Here is a 24,125-nt window from a genome sequence, read left to right on the forward strand (position 1 = left end):
GTGTGTGTGTGTGTGTGTGTGTGTGTCCGTCCATGTGTGTTATTGCAAAATGATCACCATGATAAGTTTAGTTAATGTCAGTCACCTTACACCTTAAAAATTACAAATTGTAACACCTTACAGTTACAATTTTCTTGTAATGAGAACTTTTAAGATCTACTGTCTTTGTAATTGTCAAAGAGATATGTTGCCAGAAGTCTCTAGGCTTCTTGGACTTCCTGTAAGAAGCAAAGATCTAATTAAATAAATTTCAAACACCATACAGAGAAGTCTCATCCTGTTGGTGAGGATCAAGCTGTACAGTCAAGGAATAAACTTTGGCTACCCTCTTTTACCATTCCCTCCTGGCTATGTTAGTTGCATTCAAGTACATATGCTCCAATTCCATGGTCACTTTTCCAATGGTTCTTTCCTTTCCACTGAGGCATCGAGGCCCAGAGGATGCAGTATAACCCAGGACTGCAAGGCTACTTAATTCAGAGCTAAGACTTCTCAATCCCAGGCCAGCCTCTTCTTGCCAGTATATTAAGAAATGGTTCATTGAGCTAATGCCAGAGATGAGAGTTTGTTTTAACAAAAATTCAAATGAAGGAGAATTAAGATTCCTTTATTGAGCTGGATAGTGTGTGTGGTGTCATGGAAAGAGGCCCAAATGGGAGTCAAAAGATATGATACTAAATTTCTTATAAATAAGAAATATTTATTTCTTTCTCAATGAAATAGGAAAAATAATACCTACCCTGCTTACCTACTTAGAGCTGTCAGGAAGATCTAAATGTGAAAACACTTTGTAAATTTAAGGTATTATTATCAAGTGATTATTATACTTTGGAATCGGATTATGTGGCTATCTGACCAAAGAGATCTTAGTCTCTTCTTCATTCTTATGGGGAAATTCTGAAAGAGAAATCCATCTTGGAGCAACTTTCACATATAAAATTTGGGAATAATGCCCCTTTTCTGGAGAAAAGGAATATTCAGACATCAAAATGTTCTAAATCAATAGATTTTCTAACAACAGATATAGTAGAGTTTATTTTCTTTTTTTAAATAAAAAATATACAATGGCCTAACAGAAGAATGTTCTAATAATGAAAGAAAACTGGACTGGAAGAATAAAACAAAAATTTTAACATTCTGATAAAAGATTATTACATACTCAGTACAAAATATATCCAATGGATGTTTGGTGGGGCGGTGGGGAATGAATATTGTGGTGGCCATTTGTTTGTTTTTGACTGGAGTGTTCTAATCAGGGAAAACCTTGCTCTTTTTTCATGGCAGACATTGATGGCTTAGAGAGCAGTGCGATTGGGGGCCAGTTGATGGCCTCAGCATCTACCGAGTCTCCTTTCACTCAAGGCAGGAGAATTGATGACTCTACAGTGGCAGGTAATGAGTTGGGTCTTGAGTTTATGGATATACATACATCAGATATGTTACCAGCAATTAAATCACTAAGTGGCAGCCTTCTGGGCTGACATAAATGAACATTTAACATTATATCCTGGTAGAAGAAGTGCCTGATGAAAGTTACTTAGCAACATCCAGCTGATGATGCAACATTCATTATTTATAAACACGAAGTAAAATGTAATCCAATATCCAATAACTTCTCTTTCCCATAGTAGAATTGCTTACAGCTCAGTATTGCTACTTTGATGGTCAGAAGATCCCAGGCCATTCTCTGCCCAGTCTTTTTTGCCTCCGACAAGTGATCCATGCCCCTTCACGTTCTAGGTGTGGCATTTGCTCGCTATATTCTGGTGGGTTGCTGGAAGAACCTGATCGATACTCTATCAACCCCCCTGACTGGCCGAATGGCAGGAAGCTCCAAAGGGTTGGCCTTCATTCTGGGAGCTGAAGGCATCAAAGAGCAGAACCAAAAGGAACGTGATGCCATCTGCATGAGCCTCGACGGGCTGCGGAAAGCAGCACGGCTGAGCTGTGCTCTAGGTACTGAAGGGAATAACATTCCCTGACCCACAGCCTGCGGCGGGGGAGGGGAGTTCCCTGGGGAACACCCTGGGGATGGCCCCAGTGGGAAACAAGTCTTTTGGAAAGGCCCTTCTTGGTAGCTGGTTAGAGTGGTGATCATGTCTCATCTCTAAAGGAGTTGCAGCTAACTGTGCCTCAGCCCTTGCCCAGATGGCGGCTGCCTCCTGTGTCCAGGAAGAAAAAGAGGAAAAGGAAGTCCAAGAACCCAGTGATGCCATAGCACAAGGTAATGCTGAAGGGCCAGAGTCCACCTGGCTCATTACATGCAGTCTACACACGCCCCCACATGTGAGCAGACACCTATACCTGTGCCTCGTGCGACGCACAGCATGTCTACTGCTGATCACAGAATGCCAGGCTGGGTCCCAGGCTGGGCTCTCTTTTACATGGCTGCCCCCATAGAGTCCCTACAGTAGATCCCTCTGGAGGCAAGAGACATACTAGCCCTAGCGACTAGAAAAGTGCTCTTGGCTTCTAACAGGAGTCCTACAGGACACCAGGGGCCCACCTGGCTGAGCTGTTCAGACTTCTGTCATCATCTGGCCACTTGTTTTGGCACTTCACAGAGTATACATCTGAGGAGCTCCAGGTCCTAGTGGGAAAAGGCAGAGTAGCCAGTTTTTTTGGAATAGGGAAATCAAATGGTGGAAGAAAAACTTTGTCCTTGTAAGAGAAAAACCTGAGCATCATGAACTCTGGAAAGAGTTGATTTTTAACTTGCTAAAATCAGTTGGCCAATGAAGTGGATGATGATCTAGTATATATGCTTAATATGCACAACCATGAATTCCATTAAAAATCCTTACATTTAAAGTTCTTAAAAAATTATAAAGCCAAAACTGATGTTCAAATTATATACAGACAAAAAATAAAATCAGTATCACATCCATGAGACAAAATGATGCTTTGCCGAACTCCGTTTGCCTCTTACAACAGGAGTATGGTTTGGCATCCCCTGAAGTGCACGTGCTGTGTTTCTGGGTCCTGGACCACCCTTCACTTATCCCACCAGACCCATCTTCCAATGAATTGAAGCCTCTGTTCATGGAGGATGTTGTCATTTGACATTGCCTTGTCATTTTGCATAATAGACATATTAAGTCACCTTCTGCATCCTTTATCATTAGTCATCTATAATTTAAAAAGTATCATTTGACGATGACAAATACAAATGTAAACTCAGGGAGTGAAATGACCTGATGATTTCCAGTTACAAAGCAGTCATCATGTGCTCAGAGCACAGATCCATATGCATTGAATGATCGTCATCATGAACATGTGACATCATATAAACCTCAGAGAACTTGCGGGTTGCCAGGAATTCTCTTATCAATTTGAGTACGGGTTGGGGGGGGGCCTCAGGCACAAAGGGCTTCCACTAGTGTTGGCACATAAAGCTCATCCTCACTGCTCTTAGAACCCACAGGTGGGTCTACAAGGACTGTGCCCACCAGCCGAGGGTCCACCCAACTCTGAAGCAGCAGAGCTGGGCTCACCAGGGTCTGTGCAGCCTGAGGGCTGGGCAGTTTGCACAATGAACCACAGGGACCTGTTACCAAGGAGCTTGCTGCCAGTGACATCAAGTGACATCTGCGGGTTCCCTTTTACTCTTTCATGCCGCCTGTTCTTTCCTTTTCATCCCTTCCCTTCTCCCTCTCTGTCTCCTTCTTGGACCATTACATTAATGAATGTCTTCCTGGCACAGTGAAGCTAAAAGTGGAGCAGAAACTGGAGCAGATCGGGAAGCTACAGGGAGTCTGGCTGCACACCGCCCACGTCCTGTGCATGGATGCAATCCTCAGCGTAGGCCTGGAGATGGGAAGCCACAACCCGGACTGCTGGCCACACGTGTTCAGGTGCACGACAAGATCCCCAAACACCAATCAGTTACAGAATTTACAACACCCGTAAGATGGCAGCAGCAATAGCTCCACAGTCCCCGTGCGGCTAAGACAGCACATCTCCCAGGCATTGACATCTGGGCAGACCTGGGACAGTGAAGCGCTGCCCACGGTGCAGGCATGGGGCTGGTGCCAGCTGTTTCTTCATCCTCCTCAGCATACACCCAATGCCTTGCACCAAGCTCAGTTCTAGCAGAGCAGCAATGGGGCAGTCAGGGGCAGGCCTAGGCACCTAGATCTCAGTTCACTTTGATGCCCTCAAAGCAAATACGGCTATAATGGTCTGTTGTGTTTCAAATAGAGAAGCATACAGACCATTCAAGCATTGAAAAACCCATCTTGAGAGGAACATGTGAAAGAGCCAGTGTGAATCAATCTGGAACAAAATGGGTTTTACTGTGGAGCTTGTAACCTGCTGCTCTTCACTGCTCTCACAAGCAAAACAGGAAAAAAAATGACATAAATTGCATCAGAGTATTTTATATGGAATCAAAAAATTACCCGATTGTAGAACACGAGAGCGAATTATCTGGGATGATCCTTACCTATAACTGGATGACTTCTGTGATCCTGGGCCTCTTAAGAACCATCTCAGTCCCAGGGTCTGTTTGGCACAAATAATTTGGAAGTTGGCAATTACACCCTATGTTGTGATGCTTCTCTGTGCTTACTGTGATTAGGGCACGACCCCAGCACTAGTTACATGGAGCTGTCGAGGCCGGTCAGGACACGGCTGGGCAGAGTCCTTGAGAAAGGGCCTGCTGTGGCTAGGGGGCCTACACACCCATTCTGGGATCCTAAAGAAGCACTTCCTGAGTCCTAATCAGAGCACAGAGAGTGGGGAGAGGGCCCCTTGGGAAAGCTCCCTCGGACAGCCATCATCCAAATAAGCCGGTAGGCTAGACAAGATAGAACTGGATGAGCAGGGCTATTGTTACCCACTTTTCTCCCAGCATGGGATAAGACAATCGAGGCATCCCTACCTCACTTCCAGGTCATCTAGTCCAACTCAAAAAATAATACGGATAGTGAGGGAGGAAAGGGAGAGGTGGCTATAATAAGAGAAGGAAGGAAATTGGGGAGGACTGCAGAACTGCCTGGGTTATCCTTCTCTTACTGTGGGATTTACAGAGCTGGCCTGCGGAGCTACAGCCTAACAGCTGCTTGTCCGTGACTCTGTCTAGGGTCTGTGAATACGTGGGCACGCTGGAGCACACCCATTTCAGCGACGGCACCGCTCAGCCCCCTCTGACCATCAGCCAGCCCCAGAAGGCGTCAGGGGGCTCCGGACTCCTTGGGGACCCAGAATGTGAGGGCTTGGCCCCGGAGCAGAACCTAGAGCCGGAGAGCTCTCTGAGCACAGCCCCTGTCATCCAGCCCCTCTCCATCCAAGAACTGGTCAGAGAAGGCAGCCGAGGCCGGGCCTCCGACTTCCGTGGAGGCAGCCTCATGACAGGGAGCAGTGCCGCCAAGGCTGTGCTCACGCTGTCCACCCAGGCTGACAGGTATGAACGCAGCATGGTCACCACACCTCAAAGGACTGCTCACCATGGAGTGCCAGTGGGCAACATCGCATCCATGTCTCTAGTCTCAAAATCACTTCCAGGCCAACTGGATTTATCATTTAAGCGTCTTTTGATTTTTTTTTTTTTTCAAATATTCTTCTGTCTCCCATCACGCCCCACACTTAAAATGAACTGCTGCCTGTTGACTAAGACCGGAGGCCCTGGAGACAGGCTCCCTAGGGCCAGAGCTCTGCACTTACCCCATGACCTTGGGCAGGTTCAACTCCCTGAACCCTGATTGCCTCACGTAAGATAAGGTCATAAAGTCACCCTCTCCCAGGGTGGCCGTGAGTTAAATTAATTACTACACTCAAAGCATTTAAGCAGAGCTTGATAAATCATAAAACTTCATAATTTTTATGATAGTTAATACCTATAGTCCCACACCCACGTGTGTGATATATTATTTAACCATGTTAAGGTGGAGAGGAAAAAAACATAACCCCAGGCCCAAGTGGTGAGGCTTTCTGATGTTGAAACTGTGGTGAGTCACCAGTAACATGTAGTCCCACCTCATTCCCCTCTCCACACTGGGTCATGGTGTGCTCAGCACTGATGCAGTGAAGTTTATTCAAGGAGAGGGAATGGGGGAGCAGAGCAGCTGTCACTGGAGCACAGAATACCTGAGTTCTTTCCTGACTTTGACACTGACCAACTACAAGGTCATGTCTGTAGAAGTAGTTAGGCTGAGACTCGGTTTCTCCATCTGCTCACTTGGTACAGTAATCTCTTTTTTCCTATTTACCCAAAACGGTGGCTGTGAAAGTGTTTTGGCATCTGGAAAGTAGCATACAGTTGTCAGGTGGGGCATAATATTCACTACTGCTCTCTTACTAGGAACAAGAGAACAAATTGTTAATAAGACCCAGAAACTATAGGATACTAAAATTGGGGCAGCCCCGGTGGCGCAGCGGTTTAGCACCGCCTGCAGCCCAGGGCATGATCCTGGAGACTCTGGATCGAGTCCCACGTCAGGCTCTCTGCATGGAGTCTGCTTCTTCCTCTGCCTGTGTCTCTGCCTCTCTCTCTCTCTCTGCATCTCTATGAGTAAATAAAAATAAAATAAAATAAATTGGAATTACAAAATAGCACGAAAAAAGTCTTTGTTTCAATAATTCGTGAATGCTGAATCCACTAATTCCCATCTTAAAAGCTGTGTGTCTCATATACAAAAGGGACTCCTTATTCAATTTCTGCTGGAGACCCTCTCCCTTGCCCAGCATGTGACAGCCACAGGGCTACTTGCCCTTCTAGTGTGAACTCAGATTTGGAGGGCAGGCAGCAGGATGACCCAAGAGCAGTGGAAGGCTAGCCATATAAACCCACATTTGATGCCAACCTTCTGAATTCCAGTGAGCCTCTGATCCTACTCTTAGCCCTGCTACCTGTGCTCCCCTCTTCCTTCCCAGCTCCTTCTGCGAGAAATCTCTGTGCCCAGCTGAGTTGAAAACAAAAGGAAAGTCCCTTATATTAGGGAATATTTATTCATTTAGTAGATAGTTGCATTCCCACCAAGTCCAGGGCTCTGGATGTATGAGTCAGAGGCAATAAGAAAGCTAGGCCCACCCCCCAGGGGACTTACAGGTTTGGGTGTACTTTCGTTTTGTATCCTCCACGGCCATGCCAAGCATTAGATTCATCAACTTTAGCACAGCAAAAGCCTTGATTAATTTAGTGGGGTTTTTTTTGTTTTTGTTTTTGTTTTGTTTGTTTGTTTTGTGTGTGTGTGTGTGTGTGTTTTGTTTTTTTTGTTTTTGTTTTTGTTTTTTTTGCTATAGCTTAATGAAACTAAAGCTAGTTCTAATGATTCCATTCCCAGTTACTCAGTTTCAGGGAGTGATGTTTTGCCAATTTTCAATGTCTCACTAAATATTTTATGAGTACCTAGTATGGCTGAGCTAAGCCATAGGGAAACAAAGATTTTTATTGTTGTTGTTAATGGTCTGTGCCCTTTAGATTAAAATCTCTTAGTTGGAGCAGACTTGTACACAGTAATAATAGGTATAGAAGTATAACATACATTTCTTTACAATGTTTACACATTTTCGTTAATCACATTTAACAAAATTACCGTAATCATTCTACCACAAAGACTTCATGGAATTGCTTCCAAGTAACAAATCTGTTTCTTTCAGGCTCTTTGAAGATGCTACAGATAAGTTGAACCTGATGGCTTTGGGAGGGTTCCTTTACCAGCTGAAGAAAGCATCACAGTCCCAGCTCTTCCATTCTGTTACAGATACAGTGGATTACTCTCTGGCAATGCCAGGTAATTCTTTCCCTGAAGAGACCATACCATGAGATTAGTAGGAAGCAGCCCAGATCTCCGAAAGCAGCTTGAACGCTTGAATCCATGTTACCGTCACACAGGGTCACCCTGGCTAAGGTCTAGTGCAGACTTGTCATCACTTTTCAGGCATGCAGGGGGTGGAAGCAACATTATTCTGTGTGAACAGAAATGCTGCTATGGCCAGCACTGCACCTGTCACCACCGGAGCCATGCTAGGTGTTCTGTGAAGTTTTGTGCTTGAGAGAAAATTATGTGGCTACTCGAGGTACAGATAGCTTCCCTTGAGGGTAGGACCCCTTCTCCATATCACAGGCCACATCTCTTGCTTTATTCAGTTCAGCCGCTTGCAGAAGCGACTCCTGATTCCACAAGGCGCTGGTGGGAGGGACGAGTGGAAGAGGGAGAAGCCTGCTGCTGCTCTTAGAAAAACTGCTGTCGAGGCATCTCCTATTAATGATAGGTCAATGTCACTGTCTTCACTGATGAGGCCAAGTGAAAAGGCAAGGTCCTCTTGAAGGGAGCAGAGTTACACCAAGCTGCCCAGGGGTCCCGAATGGGTGGCAGATTGCTCACAAATGCAACCATCCATCAGCAGCCAAGGTTGTCATGCCAAAACAGCCAGCCCCTGCCCATGGGTTTGGGCAAAGGCACGGGGAGCCATGTGCTAGGGACACATTGTGGTGGCAGGTTGGATTGTACAGCCTCTTGAGGTCCCATCTTTAAGGATCTGAAGTTCTAAGTGTATATATTTGGTCTTTTGATCCTTACTACAGATTCTGATTTGAGAAACACAGTCTTTTTCCTGATAGTTTTTAATAGACTTTAAAACCTTAGCTATATAAAGCCAACCTCCCAGACCCATCGGACTTCCAGAGCATCCCCGAGTCTAGGGGCAATCTTCAAAGTGTTTTGGATTGGAGAAATCAGCAAGCTCTCGGCTTACAAAAAAGCCATGAGCAGGGTCAGGAAGAGGCAGCAGACCTAAGAAGGAGACATTTGCTTTGGAATGAACCAGACGTGAGTTAAAATGCTGCCTTCACTATTTACCAGCTACATTGTCTTAGGCAAGTTAGTTTACCTGTCTGACATTTAATTTTCTAATCTACAAAATGGCAATAACAACATTTGTTAAAGGTTTGCTTTAAAAAATAAACTGTGATTAAAGACGCATAAAGAACCAGCACAGCTTTTGATACGGAGTAAACATTTGGTAAATGTCAGTGATTATTATTACTGTCATTTTGAAGTTTGATATGGCAAGACTAGTTAGAAAGGAGCATTTCTGATTGGAAGAGTGCAATAGGGACAACTGGGTGGCTTAGTGGTTGAAGCATCTGCCTTCGGCTCAGGGCATGATCCTGGAGTCCCGGGATCAAATCTCACAACAGGTTCCCTGCATAGAGCCTGCTTCTCCCTCTGCCTGTGTCTCTGCCTTTCTCTCTGTGTGTCTCTCATGAATAAATAAATAAATAAAACCTTAATAAAAAAAAAAAGAAGAAGAAGAAGAAGAGTGCAATAGTGATCAGCATTTGGAAGTAGTGTGAGAGAAGCAGTAGGACATGGGCAAGAAGGTGACAAGAGAGAAGACTAAGGTGACAGGGCAAAGGAGTAGCAAAAGATCACCCTAGGCAAAGACTGCCCTGAAGCAAGACGAAGCAGGTTAACAGGCATTTACTGAGTAGAAAGAGGCCTGACCTGCTTAGCAGGGGCTTCGAAGGTGCCATTAAAGATTAGCAACGTGGACGATGAGTGACAACAGTAACGTTAATGGCTACCAGCAGGGGGCGGTTAGTACTTGCCAAGCCCTTCGATAAGCACTTTGTATCACCACATGTAATCCTTAAAGTAACATTAAGAGGTAAGTCCTGTTATCTCTACTTTTATAAGAAATATGGCTTAGAGAGGGAAATCTCTGGTCCAAGATAACCCAGTTCCTAACTGGTGCAGCCAGGAGCTGAGCCCAGACAGTCTGAACTCCCCACCCATCCCACTTAACCACAATACCACTCTCCCTTATCCACAAGCATTGCTCATGCTTGTCACAGTCGGCACTGGGGATGTGGTGGCCAATAGCAGAGGTGTTGAGTGAACCACTTCATCTCTCTTGAATCCAGGGTCCTCTCCTCTCTTGGTTGGCCCACAGTGACTAATCCCACCACTCAGTATTTTCATCCCCTTTGATTTCATCCTCTCTGTGTACTTGAATAGATCAAACTGTTTCTGTGTTTGGGCTTTATGGCTTTTATGGTCTTGCCTTCTTATAGGAGAAGTTAAGTCCACCCATGACCGCAAAAGCGCCCTCCACCTATTCCGCCTTGGGGATGCCATGCTGAGGATCGTGCGGAGCAAGTCGAGGCCACTGTTCCATGTGATGCGCTGCTGGAGCCTTGTGGCCCCACACCTGGTGGAGGTGAGCTTCGGAAAGCAGGGAGCAAACACTCAGAGAGTTCCTGCAGTAGAGCCAGTACCGGGTTTTCCAGGTGGTGTACAAAGAGTACTGTGACCTGGGAGCAATGATGAGGTTTCCATCACCTGGCTACAGACAGCATTGTTCTCCAGTTGTACATCATGGCATTTGGAAAATCACTCCAAAGGGCAGTACCACCTTGGTGTCATCCTGACCCTTTTTCTTTACAATCACATGACTTGGCTAGGTACCTCGTACAGCCGGCTTTTCATTCTTTATGCTTTAGTTTCAACTGAGGCTGGAGTTTCACTTTTAAACCTAATGATAACAATGTCTTTTGTTCCTGCCAGTTTCTTTTTTCCCATAGCTAAAATATACTTGGGGAAGTACTCAGTAAGTAGGCAAACCAGATGCCCTAGTTTTTCCAACAAAATTAATTATACTAGGACCCCTTTCACTCTTATACAAAGTGGTTAGTATGATAAATTAAATTCTATGAACTAAGCATTTCAATATATGACAACTGGCTACTTCTCAGCCTTGTTTTTCAGTGATAACTATTCTTACTAGTTCTTTAGTGTTAATCTGATGGAGCTACATCATCAAATAAAGTATTTTTTGAAACTTAATTCACTAAACTGAGAACATTCTAGTAAAGAATAAGGGTAGAAAGTAACAACTTGGTCATGGAAAAACAGCAAGGATTGCACTGAAGCAAGTTATCTGTTACACTATAATAACAGTTATCAGTTATCTGTTATTATCAGTTATCTGTTACACTATAATAAACCACCACCTAAATCTGGCAACATAAAAATAACAACCATTTATTTTGCTCATGATTCTATGGGTCAGAAATCTGAGCTAGGTTGAGCCAAGCCTAGCTGAGCTCCACTTGCCTCACCTGTGCACCTGTTGGCCAGATGGTTCATGACAGCCTTGACTAGGAGGGTGGGACACATGGGCCTCTCCTCACAATCTCTCTCCCTTCAGCAGACCAGCCCTGGCTCATTCACATGGCATTCTCAGGATCCCCAAGGAAAAGCAAGATGGCAAACCCCAAATCAGAACCACTTTTCAGTTCTCTACTGATACAATATTTGGTATTGTTCCATTTTCCAAAGCAGGTCACACATCCAAGCTCAGGGTCGGTGTGAGAAAGGCTCCTCAAGGGCATGCATACAAAGCTGTGAGCCAATTAGAGCATTGTAGGGGCAATAAGCCCATGTCCTTGAGGGACAGAAGACCTGTCTGATCTTCATATTTGGAACGTAATGAGGCCATAGGCAGTTCCCAGACTAGTAGATTCTGGTATCTTTATAGTCCGTGTGTTCTATACCACCCAAGAAAACTGTCATGTTACAAGTGGGGGAGGGGAGAAGAGAAATTACAGAAACTCTTATTTTTTTGGGAAATTGAGTGTGATCTTCAGTTAAATTATTAAAAATTCAATTTTAGTGTGCTCTGTATCTATACTTATTCCTTGGATTTTTATTTATTTATTTATTTTTTTACTTGAACAGAATTGCTGTTTCTACCTCCCCACAACGAGGTGGTTTAGGAACTTAAGAAACCATTTTCTTACTTGTGTAGAGTCCTGATAGTATTCTTCTGTCCCCCAAATTTTGTAGGCTGCCTGCCATAAGGAAAGGCATGTGTCTCAGAAGGCCGTTTCCTTCATCCATGATATACTGACAGAGGTTCTCACTGACTGGAATGAGCCGCCTCATTTTCACTTTAATGAAGCACTTTTCCGACCTTTTGAGCGTATCATGCAGCTGGAGTTGTGCGATGAGGATGTCCAAGACCAGGTCAGTGTATCGTGGAAGTCAGCATCACCAACATCACAGCCAGCCCTGACTAAGCACCCTGGCAGGCACTGCTCTGTGGCCTTTGCATATGTCATCTGTCCAGAAATCCTCTGTGGAATCTGTAACAGAGGAGTTAAGCTATTTGGCTAATGATACATAGTTAATGATCGGTGGAACTGAGGTTCGAACCTAGGCAGTATAGCTATACCAGTCTATACTTTTATGTACGTAGCCTACACTCTTAATCACTACAGTACCCTCTGCTGGGAGACAGGTATTAAAAAAAGTAACTGGACACTACATATCCAGCATGATGTTGCGCTAGGACCACAGAAGATACTCTTTGTCTGAAATCTACCCAAAATGTGAATAAAAGGTTAAAAAAAATCCTTTTAGATCCATTGACCCTTTCTGGCAAGAAAGGCAAGAATACCAAGATGTCCACAACTAAGTGACAATGGGAAGCCAGTGTGCTACGTAGAGCTCTAAGACTGCTTTTTCCATGAGGGAATTTGCCATCAGGTGAAGCATGAGTTCTGGTTCTCACATTTTTGAGGCCATAGGAATAGAAGATAAATCTCAGTGCAAACCTTATAAGACTGGTGTTCACTCAGGCCAAAATTGAATTAGAAATGAATCCACATACCACCTTCCCAGGGATACTAGCAGCCTCTCTAACATTGGCTCTTGGTAGAGATTTAAAAAACCAAAAACACACACAATAAAACCCAAAAACTCTGCAGCATTTAAAATTACAAGGTAGCCCTTCTAGCAGGTCAGCATATGAAATTACACCACCATGGTGCTCTGAGAAGCTTTATATGGGCATGGCACAAAAGCAACAGAAATTCCCCCAGAGGAATTCATTTCAACTTGGGCCATAAAAGAATCCCACTACTAAAGTTCCAAGATATGTGAGTTCACAGTATTTACAAAATATTGTAAAGCATACGGGAAAACAAGGCAATAGAGGGAGCTGGCTGAAACAACAGATGTCACAGTGAGGACTGAAAAGAATTGAAATACTGGTATCCTTCCTGCAAAATATTAAACAAGAATGTCTATTAAGTTCAATGAAACAAAGGAAAGCAATGAAAATATATGAGTTAATACCTAAGATTAAGTTGGAGAATTTCAATGATAGTGAACTAAGTAGTTCAGATCAACTTCCCACGGGGAATAACCAGGAAAAGCTGGATAAAAACAATTTTTTTTTTTAAAATCACTGGAAGTTACTGAAATACAACAAGGTGGTGAGTAACTATGAGGCCAATATCTAGAAGAAAAAGAATACCCAAAGTCAGTGTCTGGTATTTGAGACTTCTTTTCCTGAAAATGGAATCTGCTAATTTCAGAATAAGAAGTTGGAAGATTGAGAAACTAATCAACTTTGGAGGCCGGGGTCTGCCAAGTCTGATAACTTCCTGACATCTTGGGACAGAACCATGAAGAGAAAGGGATATATTAGGAGGAAGAGTGAAACTTAAATAGACTAGTTATAACAGGAAATAATCCCCAACTTCAAATAATCCCAATCCCTGACATGAGATTAGAAGATTTTGGGGTTCTAGTGCCTGCCATAGCACAAAATGCCTCTCTGACAGAAGATGACATCATCCCAAGGCTTCAAATTATTCTTGATTTGCATGTGCAGTGTCTACATTCAATCAAAAATAATCAGACTCATTAGGAAAATAACATGTCACTGACAACAAAAAGAAAAACAAACAATGAAAATAGACACACACACAAACATATATATGCTCATGCTCAGTCAGGGATCCAGAGTTATAAAAGACATACTTTAAAATAACTGTTTTTAAATTAAATTAACTAAAAAATAATAATTAATTAATTAATTAATTAATTTAATTAACTTTTACAATTACGTTCAGAAAGATTTAGAACAGGAGGGATTTGGGATGCCTAGGTGGCTCAGGGGTTGAGTGTGTGCCTTCGGCTCAGGGCATGATCTCAGGATATGTGATCAAGTCCCACATTGGGCTCCTTGCAGGGAGCCTGCTTCTCCCTCTGCCTGTGTCTCTGCCTCTGTGTGTGTGTGTGTGTGTGTGTGTGTGTGTGTGTCTTTCATGAATAAATAAATAAGATATTTAAAATAAAATTTAGAAAAAAAAGAATAGGAGGGATTTGGGCTATGATGGCATGAAAAAGTTCATGAAGCTTCTTCACAAAAGTCAAGTATAAAACAGGGCAAAATTGTCAAAAGCAACAATTTTAGGTTTGTGGAAATTGACCAAGGACAGACAACAAATACAGTAGGATTTCCATTTGAAAATACTTCTTTCTAGAACCTTGGTTAAGAACGGTGGAAGTCTGTGACTTCTTGCCAAAGACTCCCCATCACCTCTACTGTCAAGCTATTGCCAAGAATAGTAGTTTGACCAGTGTGGAGCTAACGTAGAAAATCAGCAGCTTTTCTACTATAAGGGACAGACTTGGTTTAAAGAAGAGGAAGAACGGCCATTGGTTTGGCCATGAAAAGCAGCAAAATCATTGGAAGTGAACAGGGGAAGCCTGCAACTTTGCTAGCCTAAGGTTGCCATGAACCAATAAGAAATGTAACATGAGTCTCTGGAAACCAGAGATTTACAGGAAGACTAGATAAGTTCCTTCACACATCTGTGGCTGGCTGAAACATGGGCATACACAGGACAGACCATACCAGTTCCACCAGAAAGTGAAAAAGAAGGGAGACTTGAGAACTGGCTAAACTTAGAATATTTTCCCCAACCTACACACATGGATTGGTTGAAGAGGATGGAAGCCTTAAGGGCTCAAGTTGTCGAACACAATTTCTCCCCACATCATCAGCTGACCACTAAACTATGCAGACCTGGGGATGCATATTAAATAATAAATCTAAGACCTAAAAACAAAAAACTGATCCAAAGACATTGGCTCCTACACATGGGTAGAGACAGATTGCACAATAGAAATCCAACCCCTTATTAAAAAAAAAAAACTCAAAAACTAATCGGAATTCAGCATTGCCACAGTGTATTATATAAAAATGTCAACTTTTTAGGAAAGGAAGGAAGAAAGAGAGGGAGGGAAGGAGGAAGGAAGGAAGGAGCAAGCAAGCGAGCAAAGAGGCAAGAAAGAATGACACATATTGGGAAGGGAGGCAAAAAATAAAAAGTGGCTTAGAATGAGCCCGGATGTTGGAGTTGAAAGACAGGCTTTAGAGCAGCTATTATAAATATGTATAAATATGTTCAAAGAATAAAAGGAAAATATGATGACAATGACTCAAAAGCCTAATTAGAGAAATGGAACTATGAAAAAATGCAAATTCTGGAGTTGAAAAGGGCAATAACTGAAATAAAAAATCTACGAGATGGTCTTCCCAGCAAGATTTGCGATGGCAGAAGAAGAATCCATGAACTTGAAGGTAGATTAATAGAAATAATCCATTCTAAAAATTGGAGAAGATTGGGATCCCTGGGTGGCGCAGCAGTTTGGCGCCTGCCTTTGGCCCAGGGCGCGATCCTGGAGACCCGAGATCGAATCCCACATCGGGCTCCCAGTGCATGGAGCCTGCTTCTCCCTCTGCCTGTGTCTCTGCCTCTCTCTCTCTCTCTGTGACTATCATAAATAAATAAAAATTATAAAAAAAATAAAAAAAAATTGGAGAAGATTGACCAGAGACACAAGGCCTTGGAGACTTGTGGGAAAATGTGAAGCTTACGTGTAATGGGGGTTGAGACAAAGATGAGAACCCACAAAGGGTCAGAAAACATATTTAGAAAAATAATGGAACTCCAATTAACATCAACACAAAGATATCCACAGGAAATACATTATAGTCAACTGCTCAGAGACAAAACCTTGAAAGCAGAGAGAGAGAGAGACACTTCATTACTACAATAGAATAGGATTAATTGCTACTTTTCCAGAGAGAATGAAGGCCAGAAGACAATGCAATGACATATTGAAAGTGCTGAAATTAAAAAAAAAAGTGGTCAGTGAATAATTTAGAGTAATTACCTTTCAAAAATGAAGGTGAAGTAAAAGCATTCTCAGATCATCAAAAATCAATAGAATTTCTTGCCAACAGACCTATCCTATAAGAAGTCCTGAAGGAATTCCTTCAGTCCAAAGGGTGATAACACAAGAAAGTAACTTAATTTCACAAGAAGAAATGGTGTTTATGTGGGTAAATATAAAAAGATTGTATTTTTTTCCTTTTTATTTTAAAAACAATGTTTAAAGCACTAACTCTAACACTGTATTTTTGGATTTGTTAAATGTAAAGATATAAATAACCATAGCAGAAAGAAGGGGGAGAAAATGAAACTATTTAGAAGCAAACTTATTCTATTTTGCCAGAATTAAGTCATTATTAACTTGAATATTGTGATAAATTGAAGATGTGTATTATAATCCCTAGGGCAACAGCCACAAGAATAACACAAAAAATAAATTAAAAATGGACAAAGGAATTAAAATGATACACTAAAAATGTGTTTAACACAAAAGATGCAGTAAGAGAGGAACAGAGGAACAAAAACCACATTATATATAGAAAACAAATAGTAAAATGATGGATGTAAATAAGACCACATCAATAGTACTAAATATGTATTGGTGAAATATGTTCCCCATTTTTAGTCATTAAGGAAATGCAAATCAAAACCACAATGAGAAATCACTTTAAACCAACTAGGATGACTTCAATAAAAGATAATAAGTTTTGATGAAGATGTGGAGAAGTTGGAATTCCCATATGCTACTATCAGGATAGTTAAATGCGCCACCATGGAAAACAGTGTGTCAGTGCCTCCAAAGGTACTTACCCAAGAAAAATGAAAACATATATTCATACAAATCTATACACAAACATTCAGAGCAGTATTATTATTCATAAGAGCCAGAACATTGGAAAAACCTCAATTCCATCTGCTGATAAACAGATAAATGTGGTATTTCCACATAATAAAATATTATTCAGCAATAAAAAATTAGCTCTGATTTGTGCTACAATGTGAATGAACCTCAGAACATTACACCAAATGAAAAAAGCCAGCCACAAAAGACCACACTTTATAGGATTTCATGTATGTAAAACACCTATAATAAGCAAATCCATAGAGAGAAACAGTAAGTTAGTGATTGCCTAGGGCAGAGAGTAGGGTTCTGTGGAGGGAATGACTGCTGGCACATACTGGCTTTGGGGGCACAGGTGGGTCATGAAAACGTTCTAAAATTAGTGATGGTTGCACAGCTCTCTGAATATGCTAAAAAACAATAAATTGGGCCGTGTAAATGGTAAATCTTATCGTATGGGATTTATATCTCAATAAAGATGTTAAAAAACATGAATTGACTCAACTATCAGAAAACAGATTGTAAGGGTGTAAGTTTACAAGAGACAAGTTTTAGATTAAAAGGCACAAGTAGATTGAAAGTAAAATAAGTGAAAATGATAGGCCAAACAAACAGGAACCATGAAATTGCTGGGGTGGCCATATTAACATCAGGCAAAATGGACCGCAAAATGGTAAATATTACTAGAAACAATCCTTCGGCCCTTGAGTTAGGCAAAGATTTCTTAAGAGTGACACCAACATGATCCATAAAAAGAGAAATTGATAAATTAGGTTTCATCAAAATTAAAAACTTGTACTTCAAGATGGGATGCCTGGGTGGCTCAGTGGTTAAGTGTCTGCATTCGGCTCCGGTCGTGATCCAGGGGTCCCAGGATGGAGTCTTGCATTGGGCTCCCCACGGGGAGCCTGCTTCTCCTTCTCCCTATGTCTCTGCCTCTGTGTGTGTGTGTGTGTGTGTCTCTTCTGAATAAATAAAATCTTAAGAAAAATTAAAATTTGTTTTTTAAGAGACACCATTAAAAAAATAAAAAGACAAAGATAAAGCTGTAAAAAAAAATTTTGTAAATCCTGTATCTGAGGAAAGACTTGAATCTAGAATATGTAAAGAACTCTAACAACTTATTAATAAAAAGACAATAATGAGGGATGCCTGGGTGGCACAGTCAGTTAATCATCTGACTCTCGGTTTCTTCTTGAGTCATGATTTCAGGGTCATAAGCTTGAGCTCCACGTTGGGCTCTGCACTCAGTGTGGAGTCTGCTTGAGATTTTCTCCGTCTCTTTCTCTACTGCACCCCACCTACACTCACTCTCCCCCCCTAAAATAAACCTTTCCTTAAAAAAAATGACAATAAATGAAAAGACAAAAAAGAAAAAAGCAAAACATTTGCAGATGACTCATAAGCACGTGAAAAGTTGCTTAACGACATGAATCAGTAGCAAAATGCAGATTAATGCGATATGGCTGCTTATTTTTGAGTGAGTTTGACTGAATTCTGGCTTCTCTTTTTCACTGAAATTAACCCAAAAATAGGAAGCAGAGAAGTAGATCCTCCTCCCAGAAACTTTTCTGCTGCTTTTAAGGAAAAGGTTTTACGTGCCACCTCCTTTGTTTCTGCCAGGTTGTCACATCCATTGGTGAGCTAGTCGAAGTGTGTTCCACCCAAATCCAGTCGGGATGGAGGCCCTTGTTCAGTGCCCTGGAAACTGTGCACAGTGGGAATAAGTCTGAGGTGAAGGAGTATCTGGTTGGTGATTACTCCATGGGTAAGAACATGTGTTGATTTCATGTCCTGAAACTTTACCAAATGCATCTATTAGTTATGAACTTTTGGGCGGTGTCTTTAGGATTTTCTAAATAAAGTAGATCATGGAATCTACAAACAGGTAATATTCCTCCTTCCTTTCTGATTTGGATGTGTGTTTTTTCCTGTCTAGTTGCACTGGGTAGTATTTCCAGTACTATGTTGGGTAAGGGTGGTGAGAAGGAAGAATGTAGATGATTTTTGTTACAAAGTATGAATTCTTGGGACACCTAGTGGCTCAGTGGTTGAGCATCTGCCTTTGCTCAGGGCGTGATCCTGGAGTCCCGTGATCGAGTCCCACATCAGGCCTGTGAGGAGCCTGCTTCTCCCTCTGCCTGTGTCTCTGCCTCTCTCTCTCTCTCTCTCTCTCTCTCTCTCTCATGAATAAATAAATAAAATCTTTAAAAAAAAGTATGAATTCTTGATGCCAATTTTCATGCTACCAAAAGAAACTGAACAATAGAGAAGGCTAACATTCAGCCATGTCTCCTTGGTAGGAAATAATCTGGTGTAGCAGGGACACGCATTCCAAGTTCTGCCCACGCGCCAAGATCCCTGAGCCTCATCAGGCCCTGCTCTTACTGACAGATTAAACAAAATGCTGTCACTTCTGTTGTTTCAGTTATACAGATGTGTGTTGAGTTTGCTTCTAAAGTGAAAAAGAAAAACATTATTTGCTTGCTAGTAAGAAGCAGAAAAGCATCACAAACACAATAGAATCCCAGTTAGGCAAATTGTGTTTGGCTGGAAATGAATGGGGGTCCATAAAGCATGCCCAGAGACCCACCAGAGGGATTCACAGCACTCAGCATAGAGGTATGCTAGGTGGCATTGCATGGGTCAGATTTATTACATGGCTCACCGCTAAGATTTATCATGGCAGCATACTGAGGACAAGCCAGATTGTAAGGGCAGAAGAAATCCCCGTACGGGCTTCCATGTGCTCTCAGCCTCCCCCAAGGGTCCCCCAGAGCATACTCTGCTCCACTGGTGAAAATGTAGCAACATGAATATGATGTTTCTCTCCAGCAAAGCCCATTGGAGATGCAGCTAGGAGCTGGCCACATAGATTCCCTCTGCCTAGCACCTACCAAAATCCTAGACTCCCCAAAGGAAAGCGAGTGCTCAGGATAAACCAAGTTGTTTGCATAGTCTAGGCACAGTGAACCACCTTACCAGTCAGCTGTTGCCTGGGACTATCCTGAGAGCCAGGTTCCCAGAAGCCAGCCAAGGGCTGAACTTGTGCAGGCCTTTGTGAGGATAACAATCTTGAGCCTGTTAACTCTCTTCTGCTCAGTTATAAATCAATTAGTATATGCCATGAGGGCTTATCTAAACCTTTCCTTGCCTATAATTATGTGTGCAGAATCCCAGGGGATTCTGTGTGTTTCACTACCTCCTAGATCCACCTGTTGCCCCAGCCTTGCTTTCAGCTAGCTTTGCCCTTAAAGCTCTACCCAGCTCTCTTCCTATTTTTAGCCTTCCTGCACCTCCCCCTGCAGGCAAAGCTGAGAAGGACAGCAGTGGAGCCTGGCCACATGTCCCGTCAAAAGGCCAGGGATTTCCTCCAGGAGCAGGTCTTTTCCAAGACTCCAGGGAAGGTGCTGGGAATATGGGTGACCTGAAGGGCTGAGACTTATTTTTCTTCAAATTCTACAACCTTCCTCCCTTAGGAAAAGGCCAGGCTCCAGTGTTTGATGTATTTGAAGCGTTTCTCAATACCGACAACATTCAGGTCTTTGCTAATGCAGCCACAAGCTACATCATGTGCCTTATGAAGTTTGTCAAAGGACTGGGTAAGTGGAGTCTTCTTTTCCTGCCTTGTGACAGCTGGGGGCCCTTTCCTGGATGACTCTGCATGGAAAGCTCTGGAGGCAGTCCCACTGGCTGCCTGGAGCAAGCAAGTAAGCAGCCTGGGCTTTCAACAGATGGTGGCGTGTTGTATATTCAGAAGCAGAAAGCCTACTGTAAAAGCAGCTTGGATTCTGTCCAGGGTTGCTATTTTTCATCGTGTTCCTGGAATACTCTTGTAGCATGTTTTCAATCTGTATGTTACTTTACTCTAACAAGATTCTTTTTGAATCTTCAAACGTTCAGTGTTATATTCTATAATTGCCCTTATGCAGGAACCACTGTCCTCAATGTCACATAATTAGCAGCATGACCTTGAGTTTCCAGCTTCCCCTAAACAAAAATTAAGGATGCCTCCCCCTGGGCCTTATTTATCATAACATTTCTTTGGAGTGTGAGAGTCCCCCTTCTTTGAGAGTCCTCTGAAGTGTTTCAGAGACTACCAAGCTGATTTAACGCTTCATTCAGCAATGCTTAAACAAAGTAGAGTCTTGCTCTGCAACATGACCTGCTGCAGCAGATTTTTATATAGCACAAGTTTATCTGGGGTGAAACGGAAGGCAGCACAGTTAGTCAAACCAATAATTTTAGAAGGAACGTAAGTAAGTCTTAAAGTTTGGAACTTCACTGTGGGGTGCTCTTATATCTGGAGGTTATCGACAGTTCATTTGCAAAGAAAACTGGACACAAAGAAACTAGGTGACTTCATTCAGATTCCCCCTTTTGCAGGGAGCAGAAGCAAAATGCAAGTTTTAGGATAGAGGCAACAAGGCTGATCTGTAGACCACTGTTGTTATATTCTATTATTTATTATATGTGCCTCATTCTATTGTTGAATCTGCCCCAGGAAATGGAGGACTGAGCAGAAGGGCAACCATGACAGCCACTTGCTTATCGATTTTACACAATGGGCTTCAGAGGAATATTTCTTGTGAACAACAGCATAAAATTTTTTTTAACTATGTTAATTAAATAGAAACCAAGTAACTTAGTGTCTTAATTGTAAGATACATAATCTTAGTAGTAGGAAATTCAGTTATTGCATGGGAAGAACTCACTCCTGTGTGTCTCCTTTGTTCTCCTGTTCTCCTGTGACCACCACATTCAAAATGCTCCAATGCTAGATGTGGAGGGTGGAGGGTTCTCACACCATCCAGTATTGTGCAATACCAGTGGGGTGTCCTATAATTCAGTCCAATTCTAACACTACCCAGAGTTAGCCCAGACTCCACAGGGTAGGGGCTCAGTCCCAAAAGACTACCCCCTACATCACATGCCAAGCAAAAGTAGGTCCCCATTTACCCACAGCTCTGACATGGCTACAAATAGGAGGTTCCATGACCTTCTCCCCTTGGATTTGGTTAATTGTTGGAACAACTCACAGAACTCAGGGGAACATGATTAGCAATTTATTATATAATGAAGGATATAATAAAGGACACAGATGAATAGCCAGAGAAAGAGCTACATAGGGCAAGGTCCATAAAGGTCCCAAACACAGGAGCTTTCATCCCCATGGAGTTGGGGTGTCCCACCCTACCAGCATATAAATGTGTTCACCAACCCAGATCTCCAAACCCCATACTTCTGGAACTTTTATGGAGACTTTATCATGTAGGCATGATAGACCTCTAAGTCTATTTCCAGTCCCTCTCCCCTAGGAAGGGGAAAGGAGCTGAAAATTTCAAGCTTCTAGTCATGGCTTGGTCTTTCAGGTGACCAGTCGTCCACTTCTAGGAGCCCACCGGATATTGCCTCAGTTAGAACAACAGACCCTCCTATCATGCAGGAAATTCCAAGCATTTAGGAGCGGCGTGTCAGGAATTGGAGTCAGAAACCAAATATTAGGGCAAAAAAAAGGGGGGGCCTCTAATCCTCATCACTTGGGAAATTACAAGGATTTTAGGAGCTCTGTGCCAGGAACTGGGAGCAGAGGCCAATATGTATATTTGCTATTATGTCACAGTCTTATATTTCATTTAAGAACCATTATTGGTATTCTGTTATTCAGTGAAGAGTTGAGTGCCTGCCATGTGTGCACAGCAGCCTTCATATGTACTATGAAGGTGTAAAGAGGAATAAAACATGCTTCCTGCCTGTGAGAGGCTCACAGCCTCTTCTAGGAAACACATATAAATCAATCATTACAATTAAGTAAGATGAATACTTTCATGGAAGCTAGTAAAAAAGAAAAAATACATGTAAGCTGAAATAAACAAGTAGCTGAGATAGATGTTTGGTAGTGGGGTCCAGTGCAGGCTTTAAAGGGTAAGGGACATTTGAACTTTGTGGTGAACTAGGTTTCCTTTCCTAAAATCAAGGTACATTGGAGGTACCCACATAAAGGGATAGTGAATGATGAGTTGGGAAGAAAGGAAGTTGTGAAGGGCTCCATATGCCACATCAAGGAATCCAGAACGTGTGGGGAAGGTTTCTAGGTAAAGAGTGGTACGATCACACAGTGTTAGAAACTGAACTCTGGAAGGCATATGTCCCCTTACATGGGGACAAGAGGCTGCAGGCAGAGAGGCAGTAGAGAAGATGAGGTTGGCTCCAGTGCATGGTAGAGGTGGGATCTGTGGGGCTTGGCCCTGCTAGAATGGGGGCTTGGGGAGGAGGCATTGAGGAAGGCTCCCTGCTTCCCTGACAAGGACTAGTGTTACCCAGAAATAGGATGTTAAAAAGGAGAGCAGGTTAAGTAGGTGTGGAGGAGAGGAAAAAGTAACGAATTCCATCTTTGGACATTTGGACACGTTGAGTTTCTGTAAAACCCTATTCAAGTGGAGATGTCTAGCAGCATGTTAACAAATTTGAGATTTTATCTTAGGGAAGGACTTAAAGGCAGCAGATAGAGATGCAGAATAATCTATGTACACATGGAGAAAATTTTTTTTTTCTGTGAATCATAACGTGGCCTTACTTGTAAGGGGCATGGGAACCTTGAGCCCCCAGTAGCCACCCTGGCTAGGTACTGCCCCAGACTCCAGGGGGGCGCAATTTGCATAGACTTTGATGTGTAACACACCAACCTTGGTTAAAAAAAAAAAAAAAAAAAAAAAAAAAAACGGGCTGCTCACTTTGATCAACAGGCTAAGAAATGAAATTATTTTTAATTGCCATCTGGTTATTTCAACATGAGTTTGACCCAGTCTGTGTTTTTATATTGTAAAGCATGTTAATCCAGACCCGGGGCTGGCAAGCAATGGCCTGCAGGCCAGATCCAACCCATCGATGGTTTTTATAAATAAAGTTTACTGAAACACAGCCATGGTCATTTGTCTACTACTATTTTCGTGCTACAATGGTAGATTTGAGAAGCGGTAACAAAAACAGGATGACCTGCAAAGCTTAAAGTATTTACTGTCTGGCCCTGTACACAAAAAGTTTGCCGATCCCTGATCTAGAATACAAATATTTATCTTTTCTTTTTTAAGGAAACATGCTGCTTTGTCTGAATTTTAACTAATGCCTAGTAATTAGATCTGTCTGCCCACAGGAAAGGGTGCCTAGTGGCTACGATTGTAGACAATTAGAAACAATTTCAGTACTGTGGAATGATCTTATTAAAAGTACGGGAATAGATTTCATCCCATGGGAAGAAAAATGGTAATCCTCAACTACTATTTACCTATAGAAAAATCTAGATGC

At 42.4% G+C, this 24,125-nt stretch overlaps 1 protein-coding gene across 5 annotated transcripts in view; it reads left to right on the forward strand.

Moving 5' to 3' along the window:
* ARFGEF3 (ARFGEF family member 3) overlaps positions 1-24,125 on the forward strand; it is a 176,211-nt gene that overhangs the window by 122,058 nt on the left and 30,028 nt on the right. For all 5 annotated transcript variants that reach the window (XM_038526137.1, XM_038526138.1, XM_038526139.1 and 2 more), the window contains 10 exons: positions 1,285-1,392; positions 1,741-1,956; positions 2,114-2,224; positions 3,704-3,854; positions 5,084-5,404; positions 7,600-7,733; positions 10,019-10,164; positions 11,793-11,972; positions 18,444-18,588; positions 20,300-20,422. In XM_038526137.1, the coding sequence (XP_038382065.1) occupies positions 1,285-1,392; positions 1,741-1,956; positions 2,114-2,224; positions 3,704-3,854; positions 5,084-5,404; positions 7,600-7,733; positions 10,019-10,164; positions 11,793-11,972; positions 18,444-18,588; positions 20,300-20,422 (1,635 nt within the window). The remainder of the gene's footprint in view (positions 1-1,284; positions 1,393-1,740; positions 1,957-2,113; positions 2,225-3,703; positions 3,855-5,083; positions 5,405-7,599; positions 7,734-10,018; positions 10,165-11,792; positions 11,973-18,443; positions 18,589-20,299; positions 20,423-24,125) is intronic.

This window comes from Canis lupus, chromosome 1 (genome assembly GCF_011100685.1).
Source record: "Canis lupus familiaris isolate Mischka breed German Shepherd chromosome 1, alternate assembly UU_Cfam_GSD_1.0, whole genome shotgun sequence".
Classification (NCBI taxonomy): Eukaryota; Metazoa; Chordata; class Mammalia; order Carnivora; family Canidae; genus Canis; species Canis lupus.